General features: G+C 59.6%; 2 protein-coding genes across 3 annotated transcripts in view; one reads left to right on the top strand and one right to left on the bottom strand.

Annotated features, from left to right (window-relative positions):
• The first annotated feature begins 3642 nt into the window (after nucleotides 1-3642).
• NKX6-2 (NK6 homeobox 2) lies at nucleotides 3643-6415 on the top strand. Its single transcript, XM_065843829.2, has 3 exons — nucleotides 3643-4362; nucleotides 4757-4929; nucleotides 5709-6415. The coding sequence occupies exons 1-3, from the start codon at nucleotides 3948-3950 to the stop codon at nucleotides 5955-5957; spliced, it is 837 nt and encodes a 278-aa protein (XP_065699901.1). The 5' UTR covers nucleotides 3643-3947; the 3' UTR covers nucleotides 5958-6415.
• Nucleotides 6416-8893: 2478 nt separating this feature from the next.
• INPP5A (inositol polyphosphate-5-phosphatase A) overlaps nucleotides 8894-10499 on the bottom strand; it is a 203760-nt gene continuing 202154 nt past the window's right edge. Inside the window, exon 15 of one of the 2 annotated variants that reach the window (XM_071812282.1) lies at nucleotides 8894-10452. In XM_071812282.1, coding sequence (XP_071668383.1) covers nucleotides 10240-10452 — 213 coding nt within the window. In that variant the 3' untranslated portion in view covers nucleotides 8894-10239. The remainder of the gene's footprint in view (nucleotides 10453-10499) is intronic. The other variant, XM_065843192.2, reaches the window with a different exon arrangement.

Genomic DNA, 10499 nt, shown 5'->3' with positions numbered 1-10499 from the left:
AACATGTTCACAACGCGCTGTCCTCTCGAAACAGCGCAATCAAACCCATTCCGGTTTCCCACCGGCGGACGCGGCGCGCTCCGTTTCCCCGCAGCCACGCTGTGCGAGGCTCCCCGCCCGGAGGCTCTACCGCGGTCTGCCCGACCTCGGGGCCGGTCCCCGCCCGGAGCCCTTCGCACCGAGGACCCGGCAGCCCGTCCCGCCGCCCGCCACAACGCGCCCGCTCCCGGAGAGCAGCGGCAACCGGGCCGAGAGAGGCGGCGCCGCGGCTGCGCCCCCCGCCCGCCGTGCGAGAGCGGCGGGCCCGGGAGCGCTGGGCTGGGGACGGGTCGCCCCGCGCCCCGGCGGCCGCCAGGGGGCGCCGCCAGCCCGCGGCGGGGGCCGGGCCGGGCCGGCGGGGCGGTCACGACCCCCGCGGGAGGGACACCCACCGCGCCCCGCCGCTCCGTGCGCCCCGCTGCAGGGGGAACGGCGCCCCGGGAGCGGCCCGTCGTCGTGGTGGAGGCGCGGCGGAGCGGCCTGGCTGGAGGGACGGCCCGGCCCGGTAACCGCCGGTGCCCGCGGCCCGTGTTGGTTTTTCTCCGCCGAAATTAACCTCAGGGAAGCGACGCCTTGTACAGCGAACACGGCATGTCCGCACGTCAGAGCGGGCTTTAGCGCTCCCACACTCACCGGCCGAGGCCCCTTACCTGCAGTGGAATGCACGGATAATCGTAAACGTCTCAGACCGTTTTATTTCCACCCTGCCAAGTCCCCTGCCAAAACGGTCTCGACCGCAGGCAGCGGGCTCCTCGGAGAGTGATGCCCGCCAGCACCGGCAGCAGTGAGCTCTGTCGTTCTGGCACCCCGCCGGGCAGCGGGATCCCCGGGACGGCCCGTTTCCCAGGCGCGAAGCCCTGGTTTGTTTTGTCGAGATTACCCGCAGACCAGCGGCTGCCGGGCGCGAAAGGCGGACAGGCAGCGGGCCGGGACCGGGACCGGCGGAGCGCACGGTGCTGTCGCCCGCAGCCGTCGCGGGGGCTGCCCTGCAGCTGCGCCGTCCCCGAGCGGCACGGCCTTTGCAGCCGAAAACGGGTTTGTTTACGACTTAGGGAGTGCTTGCACCTGGGGCAGCCTGGCAGCCGCCTGGGGCTGCACTCTGGGGTCCCTGCGGGAGGGGACAGTCCGTCCGAGAGGAAGGGACCCTAGGACATCAGGGAGCAGTGGGACGGGAGGGGACGCGCGACCTGCCCTGGAGCGGGGAGCCGGCAGCGGGGCCGCACGGGCGATGTCTGCTCGCGGTTCCCGGAGAGAGCTGGAAGAAATTACGCAAAAGCGGTTTTACCGCGCTATGGGGTCTACAGAAATAAACCACACGTATTTCCACCTGGAAAAATGGGGATACCAGATTGCATGAAAGTCAATGAACAGGACAAACGTACCATTAATGTGCAGCAAGCGTCTCCGATGACAGATATAAATTATCGGGCAGCCTCAGAGCGCTGTTGTAGCGCGAATTTTAACCCAGAGGACGGGAGCTTAGACCTGCCCCTCGGGACTCATTGGCCGGGGCTCCGGGACACCGGGAGCCAAACAGCCCACGCGGGGATGGAGGCAGCCGATCCTACCCCGCCGACGCGCGGGTGGCGGAGGCCGCGCTCTTACCCTGTTCCACCGGTCCTGTGCAAGGGTGCGGAGTCCCGGCGGGGCTTGGTGCCCGGGGAACGGCGGCTGTGTGCGGTGTCTGGATGAGAGCCCGGCCCCCGCCCGAGCGGGCGGAGAGGCTTCCCGCCCGTTAGCCGAGCCGAAGCGGTCAGTGCTGGAGAGTTCGCATCCAGAGGCGGAGAAGGCGCAGGCGGTGCGGGGAGCTCGGCGGGAAGACGCGCAGCTACCCCGGCTTGCGTTCCACTGCCCCGAGCACCGGCACCTGGGGCAGGGAGGGTGGCGGCACCGGGGAAGGCCAGGGCGAAATCCCAGCGGTGTGCGACCGGGGGAGGCACCGGCAGAGACCAAGACAACCCCCGGGCGGGGCGGCGGCTCCTGCCCACCCGGGATGGGCCGCCACCGCGCCCCGGAAGCGGCGAGAGGGTCCGCGGATTTCGGGCGGGCGGTCGTGCCCCCGCCTGCCGCCCTCGGCCTCCTCCAGCGGCCCGGGGAGGCTGCGCCGCGTCGCAGGACGGGAGAGCAGACGGCACTCGCCAGCTCCTCCCGGGATCCGCGGGCGCTGCAGCAATGAGACCGGACAGAGCGCTGGTGGAGCTTGGCCAAGGGAGCTCCATGAACCCGCTCCTGCTCGCAAGAATGCTGCTGCTCAAAACACAGAAAATGCAACGGAGGCGTTTATTAAGCTTCTTCGAGGGCTGCGTAATTTTTAAATCCACGTTTATACGTTAAGCTATTTACGAGGATGCATCTAATAACACACAGACTGTTAGAGCAACTGAAAATAAATATCATTGATCGAGCCCGAGTAATTGCTTCCCAAACTTACTTCGACATTAAAGCTGTTGTTTAGGGTTAAATGAAACCTTACTCACCTGCAAACGGTTCTGACGACAGACATAACCACATCCAAACGAACGCGCCTTTTAATAATTGTTTTGATACGATGAAGTCGATGCATGTTTACTTTGTGAACACTTCTTTGAAAAGTTTTAATGCCCCACGCACTGTGGTTAATATTTTCCTTGGTTAACAATGCATCAAAACCATCGAAGGCAGTTGTAAGGCGAAGAACGCACAATAAATCCAGTTTCCGAAATTATTTTCTATAAACAGCTAAAATCCGTATTCTTATTTTCTTGTCAAGTAAGCATGTTTTCGATTAAGAAGAATATCAGTGATAATTGTATTTGTACGAACGAGCTTCGTTCCGCGATGATGTAACAGCCTTTCTTTTTCATTTTGAAGCCCAGGGTGACCCCTCTCCGCCGGGCTGGAAGGAGGGAGCGCTCGGACGCCCGTTGCAAAACCGGCCACAAAGAGGTTGAGCGACAGAGTTGTTCCTCGGACATTAGATCGGTCTTACAACTGTGCTTTAAACGTTCGATTCTAACGCAAGGGGAACGGCTGCAGCGCAACCGGAGGGGGAACCGAAACCCGACCGAAGGGCAGCGGGTCGGGAGGGAACGCGCATCTCGCCCGCTCGGCAGCCCCGGGGCGGCGGAGCCGCCGTCCCCCCGCAGCTCAGTGGCGCTCGGCGGCCCTCCCGGTCCCTGCCGCGGGCCGCTCTCCCGGGGCCGAGCTCTTCGGACTCGGAGCGGAGGTCCCGCCGCTCAGCGCGCCGCCGCCCCGGGACGGGTCGGGTCGGGTCGGGTCCGGGCGGCCCCGGTGGTGCTGACCTCGCTGACCCCGCGCTGGCGCGGCGGGCGGGGCGCGCGTGGGGGTCCCGTCGGCCGTGGCGCGGCCACGTGCGGACCCGCGCGCTCCCACAGCGCCCAGGGCCGCCCGGTCCGGCGGTGACGTATCGGGGTGGGGGCGCTCGCCGCCCGCCGATTGGGCCGTGGCGCCGGCGCGGGGAGGCGGCCGCCCAATGGGCGCGGAGCCCGCAGGTGCCCGCGCGGTTATCTGCGCCCCGGGGCGCGCCGCGGAGCGTCCCCGCTGCTGCCGCCGGGACACGGGCCCGGGCGAGGTGCGGAGCCCAGCGCTGCCCGGCCCCCTCCCGTTGGCTCCCGCGCCGGGTGCCGCAGCTGCCGGGGCCTGTTCTTGCCCAGGATCCCTCTCCGCTACTCTGCCCAGACTTGTCTTCCTCCGCGCTCCAGCCGGGAAGTTCGCGGTGCGCGCCGCCGAGCTGCGGGGACGGGTGGAGAAACGCCGGGATTTTCCTACTTCAGCAAACTTTGGTACTTGCTGGTGCTTTGAACCTGCAGCGGAGAAGAGGCCGCCCCGCCCGGCCGGCGCTCCCGGCGCGGGGTCGCAGCGGCTGCCGGCGCGGTTGGAGAAGGACCCGCGCTCGCTGATGACCACAAATGTTAGCGGTGGGGCAAATGGATGCTAATCGCCAGAGCGCGTTCGTCCTCAGCAGTACGCCGCTGGCCGCACTGCACAACATGGCCGAGATGAAGACCTCCCTCTTCCCCTACACCCTGCAGAATCCCTCCGGCTTCAAAGCGCCGGCCCTAGGCGGACTCAACACGCAGCTCCCCTTGGGGACGCCGCACGGAATAAGCGACATCCTGGGGCGGCCCGTGGGCACCGCCAGCAACCTCCTGGGCGGGCTGCCCCGCATCAACGGACTGGCGGCATCGGCGGGGATGTATTTTAACCCCGCCGCCGTCTCCCGCTACCCGAAGCCGTTGGCGGAGCTGCCGGGGCGGCCCCCCATTTTCTGGCCGGGAGTGGTGCAGGGGTCTCCCTGGAGAGACCCGCGTCTCGCCTGTCCCGGTAAGTGCGGCCGGTTCCAGCGGGGAGCGCGGCCCGCAGTGCCTCCCGGGCAGCCGGCCTGGGGTCCCGCCCGCCGGGAGTAGTGGGTTCCCTTCCGGGCGGCCGAGCCGGGAGCCAGGGCGGCCCCTCGCCTCGGTCGGCCGGCGGGAGAGCGCGGTAGACGGGGCGGACGGCCCGGAGGAGAGCGCGGCGCCCCGAAGGCGGTTCGGTGCCGGTCACCTGTGCCCGCCGCTGCGCCCTGAGAAGGCCCCGGACCAAACCGTGCTCTGGAGCCAGCGGCGCCGAGCGGCGGCGGCCACCCCAGCAGCCCCGCCGCTGCCCGCGCCCCGATCCGCGCCGAGCGGGGTCGGTGCTGACCAGTTCTCTGACGGAGCTGTTTCTCCTCCGCTTTTAGCTCAGACGGGGATGGTTTTGGACAAGGACGGCAAGAAGAAACACTCGCGACCAACTTTCTCTGGGCAGCAGATTTTTGCTTTAGAGAAAACCTTCGAACAGACGAAATACTTGGCAGGACCGGAGAGAGCTCGGCTTGCCTACTCGCTGGGGATGACCGAGAGCCAGGTGAAGGTAGGTCGGTCTGTCCCGCGGGTCCCGGGCTGGGCACGGGCTGTCGGGGCCGCCACCTCCCGCACCGTAACCTCGTGGTTTTGCGGTGATTTTCAGCGACCTTTGAAACTCTACAATCCTACAGGGGTATCTTTAAAGTCCATTATAATTAAAATTACGTTTGGATATTGGATAGATTTTAGGCCAACCTCTATGTAACTTATTTTGTGCTTGGGGTTCCTTGTGCTGCAAACGATTTAAGAAAAAAAAAATTAAAAGCGCACAAAAACCCAACAGCAGCAACAAAACCACAAAATAAAAACCATAGAACGAAATCCTAAGCACACATTAAAAAACAAAACCCAAAAAACCACAAACACCACAATAAACCACCCCCAAAACCAAAAATCTCCCCGCAAGCGATTGCTTTCAATGGGTCGGTTTCCAGCCGAGACCAATTGACACGACTCCACTTTGCACAGTCACGCAAATTTTGTACCGAAGTCTTCAGGCGCACTGAGGCGTTGACGTGCATGGGGAGACAAAGATATTGGTTTTTCTGGCCATCACATTCAATTTCCAACAGGAGATTATTCTGCAAAAGCGCTGCTTTTATTGTCGCCCGGCGCCGTCCCGGAGCAGCCGGGAGTGACCCGAGCGCATCCCCCCGGGCTGCCCGGAGCCGCGCGGCCCCGCACCGGCTGCTGCCGGAGCCCCCGCTGGGCAAGGGAGGGGAAGGGGCGGGCGGGGACGGCGCGGCCGGGCCGAGCTGAGCTGAGCCGAGCCCGGGCCGGGCCCAGGTCTGGTTCCAGAACAGACGGACCAAGTGGCGGAAGCGGCACGCGGCAGAGATGGCCTCGGCCAAGAAGAAACACGACTCGGAGACGGAGAAGCTGAAGGAGAGCTCGGACAATGAGGACGATGACGAATACAACAAACCCCTGGACCCCAACTCGGACGACGAAAAAATCACGAGGCTATTGAAAAAGCACAAATCCACGAACCTGTCCCTCGTCAGCCCCTGCAGCACCAGCTCGGACACCTTGTGAGGGCACCGGCGGCTGCAACGAATTGTAACTGGATGTTAAAAGTGGTGTGTTGTACAGCCTAAGATGTATGTGAAATGTATATATTTTTTACAGAATAAGTTATGAAATTATTTTCCTTCTCATCGATGTAAATTTCAAAGGAATTTTCCCAACTTTTTGGTTTTAGTTTTGTGTCGCTTTAAGGTTTGCCCGCCCTTTCCTTTATCCTTCTTGCCGATTTCCTGCTCCTAACAATCAGATTTTGTTGTTTTGTATGGGTCGCCAAATCCAAGCTCAGCCACTTTGTATATAGTAAATTTCAGATTTTGTGATGTATATTTCTAGTGTAAAAACGGCTGTTTTCTTTTACTCCTTCCCTCTACTCAGTGTTTTGGCGGTTTGATTTCTCCTGCCTCTAGATTTTTATGCTTAATAATATCAGAAGAGAAAACAACCCAAAAAAGCACGAGAGAAAAATGGACGCTTGATTTTACATTGGGATCAAATAATGTCTCCACACGCGTTGGAGAGACTTTGTATAAACCAATAAATTATTTAACAAGCTTCTCTTGTGCAAGTTTTTACCGCGTTACTGGTTTTCGGGTCTCTGTCCTGCGGAGCCCTCGGGAGCGGCTTCGCCCTCGCTCTGCGGGATTTGGCCGGGGAAACACGGGCCGGGGCAGCGCAGGGCTCGGGCTCCACCGAGCCTGTCGCAAGGCAATTTCTGGCTTTCGCTTTACTAGTCCGGGCCCTCATTTTTGGGTCCGCCCTCTCCAGAGCCGCTCGGCCGGCGCCTGCCCTCGCCTCGGCTCGGCCGTTTGCCCGGGGCGCCGCCGGGTCGGGCCGAGGTTCGCTTGTCCGGGCCCGCAACCGCCCGGCCGGGCCGCAGCCCCGGGGCCCGCGGCCTCCGCTTCCCCGGCCGGCGCGGGCAGCCCGGAGCCCGGCCCCGCCGTTCCGCCAGGGGAGAAGGAGCCGCTGGCGGGGCCGAGACCGCACCGGGTCCTGGCACGGAAAAGCCACGGGCAGGTTATGTGATCTGCTCCGGGGCGAGGGGGGCAGGCGCTGGACACGTCCCACTGCGCTACCCGGACATGGCCGCTGCAAAAATCCCGAATTCCAAGTCGCTGAGCTTAGCGGTGGAACAAGCGCGATCTGCCTTCCCTCTCCTTGCTACCGAGCTCCTGGGAGGATGCGCCTCTGCCCGCGCACACAGCAGCTTCCGTGCACCTGCAGGTCGTGTTCACCCACAACGAGACCCAGGTAATCAAGCAGCCGTCGAGCTGCCTTGCAGCTGCCCAAGGCTTTGCTTTTCTCCTCCCGGGCACATTCGAGACCCGATGGTGTAATCCAGCCTCGTCGGCAAGCTGCTTTTTTTGCCTTTTTTTTTTCAGAACGACTGAGACATTATTTTCTTTCCCTGTCTTAACTACTGCTTCGCAGCCTGAGCAAATGCAGCTGCCTCCCGTACCGCAGCCGCGCCGACCGGCACCCGCCCTCCGCAGCGCCGGGCCGGGGCTCCCGGGCTCCCCGCGCCGAGCACGGATGCGCCGCCCCCGGCTGCCCCCCCGGCCTCACGGAGCAGCAGCTGAGGGCCCGGCCGCTCCAGGCCCGCGGGGCCGCCCGCCCAGCGCTCACCGGCCGAGCGCTGGGAGCCGGCGCTGTCCCTCGTCCGCGCCGGTGCCGCTCCCGCTGCGGGAACGGGCCGCGGAGCCGCCCCAGGCCCGGCTGTGGCTCTGACCGCTCCCCCTGCGCCGCGGAGCCGCCCGGCCCGGCTGTGCCGCTGGCGTCCGCCGAGCGCCGCTCCCCCCGGGCTGCAGGTGCCGCCGCTCTGGGCCGCCCCTTCGCTCCGTTTCGCTCGGATCTCGGCAGCTCCTCGCCTGATTGCAGGGGAAGGGAGGGGGTCCCGCACGTTTTTACTCACTGAAAGCGGTGGGTTGGCGAGACTCACTCGAGTTGTACCAGGGTTACAGACGGAGTAAATCAAGTTTAGAAACTAATCTTCGCCTCGGCTTTGAACACACTGATACAGGGCGCTGGAACCGCACGAAGAAGCGGAGGCAGTTTCCCGCCTCTTAAGGGAAAATACCCGCACCTGAAAGCCGGATTATTCACGCCTGCTCCTTCCCGTCTTTAAACGAAACGCGCCCCAAGGAACTCGGAACCCTGTGTTCAGCGATGAGTGTCTTTACAGCACAGGGCGCTTTGTGATGCGCCCGGGTTGCGAACAGAGAGCGGCCGCGGCCGCTGCCCCCGCGCCCGGAGCCGCCGCTGGGCTCGGGCGCTGGGTCCGGCAGATGGGTCCGGGCGCTGGGTCCGGGCTCGGGCGCTGCGTCCGGCAGCCCGGACGGGCGGAGCCGCTCCCGGGCCGGGCCCTGCAGACGGGAAACGTCCCGGGCACCGCACCTGCCCCACAAAACGCCTCTGGGCTCTCGTTCACACGCGTCTCTTGAACCTCTGCGGGTTAAATGTGAGACTTTCAACAAATTACCGTGTCAGGTCACCTGTGTAACTAACGCCTCGAGATGGATTAGGGCTACTTACGGTCTTGCAGTTCATAGCTCTGGTGAATTTATCTACAAACGAGGCTTCAGCCAGAGGTTGAAAAGGTAGCAGTTGTGTTTTTATTTTATGTTTTTATTTTTAAAGCGGAATCGCGAAGCAGTTTACGGTGGCACATCGACTGAACCGCTGGGGACTGGCACCTCGTGTGCGGCTCATGAAGCTGCATTACTCTCTACATCAGCGCTCTAACGCAAACTGCTTGACTGCCTCCTCCGCGCTTCGCACTGTGTTTTGATCAACACCAGGACTGCGTTTTATTACAGAGGTTTTCATGGGAAAAAGAATCACCCTGTTAATTGGCAGGAGATTAAAAGTAACTCATTAATAAGAAATGTGACCATTTACTAATTTCCCGATAATCCCCAGTGCCCAAATTAAAGGGACAGACACAGCCGTATTCACCACGATCAGTTTTATTGCTTGAGAACCGGAGTACTCACTTCTAAAGGCCCTGGGCGTTACCGTGAGTCGCGCTGCTCACACGAACTGCGGTGCGGTGACACCGCGGCGTGGCACGGTAACAACGCGGGGCCGCGCAGCCCCCGGGCAGCGGGGCCGCGCACAGGCCAGACCCTGCTGCCGAGAAAACGCTCTGCAAGCGGACATCGAATAATTTTAAATGGTAGTGATTTATATCAAAATCAAGCATCAATCTAATGCCATCACGCAGTCCATGAACTCTGTAGTGTTCTAAATTAAATCAATAAAACATACATTTGTGTTTCATCAACAGACTCCCTTATCAGCTTTTAATGTTGTATTTAGTGGCGGGAGAAAAATGTTTGTAACGAGATTATATTGTAGGCTGCACTGAGCTACTAACCAGGAAAACGTACAGTCCTTTTTCCTTTAACACTGTACGAACACAGTCTGTGCCCAACGCTGGTGCTACCTGAAGCAGACTATTATTTTATTCTCCCGTGTTGTTATAGTTTCAATATAGAATACTTGGCACCATAGAACAGTAACAAAAGACGGACAAAACAGTTTACAAAATTCTGGAAAGTTACACCCAAACCTAGCTAAGAACTTCACATTCAATCCTTAATATTACATGGAAAGAAGGGATTATAGGAGTAACAAAGTGAAACCGCTAATATATGTGCTATATAGTATGCTATATATCTGTATCCAGGATGGCACTGCTATATATTATTTATTATATAAAGGTTGGTTGTTGATGTACACTGAACTAAACCTGCTAAGACTCAACACTATCTGCTGATATGGCACTCTCAAGCATTCATATTGGAAAGTATATTTAGCGTAACTTTTGGTCAGGTTTATAAATTATTTATATATCTGTGTATATATACACATACATACATATATATACACACACATATATATATGTATGTATAGAAAGCAGCTGCTGTGTGATTCAAAACCATGTAACATGGCAGTATAGTATATAACATGAGAAAAAATTATAAAAATGAAAAACGAAACACTAAAACTGAAACACAAACCATAAGCCTTGGTCAACAAAGAAAATACCGTTTAAAACCATCAGTATCTCTATCTATACAATCCAATGTACAAAACCCCGGAGTGGTAAAGATATATAATGTTAGGCATGACACCTTTAAAAGTTTAGAATATGCCGCAATAGCTTTTCCACATGGACAAACACTTATTAAAAGTGGAACGCTGTGAAATCTAAAATACATAACATCTCTGCTGTCTGTTTAGAGTTTTGGCAACAGAACTGTGACGAAGATATAAAAATAATTCCACGTTTCTACGGATGTCGCAGGACACGGAGGCCGTGAGGTATGTGAGCTGCTGGGCAGGGTCCGGGCGCGGCGGCAGGGGGCGACCCGCGGGCTGCGCCGCGGCGCTCGGACCGCTCTGCGACAGCCGCGGCCATCGCGCACCAGTCCCCGCGGACCCTCCCCTCCTCGCTACAGTGGGGGCTCACGGAAAATCTTCTCGTTCCGCAGGCATCTTTTTCCTGTTGCAGAATTGGCATTTTTTTAAAAAGAAAAATAAACACAGGGG

This window comes from Patagioenas fasciata, chromosome 8 (assembly GCF_037038585.1).
Source record: "Patagioenas fasciata isolate bPatFas1 chromosome 8, bPatFas1.hap1, whole genome shotgun sequence".
In the NCBI taxonomy this organism is placed as follows: Eukaryota; Metazoa; Chordata; class Aves; order Columbiformes; family Columbidae; genus Patagioenas; species Patagioenas fasciata.
Note: the sequence above shows the minus strand (reverse complement) of the source record. Positions and strands in the feature narration are given on the sequence as shown.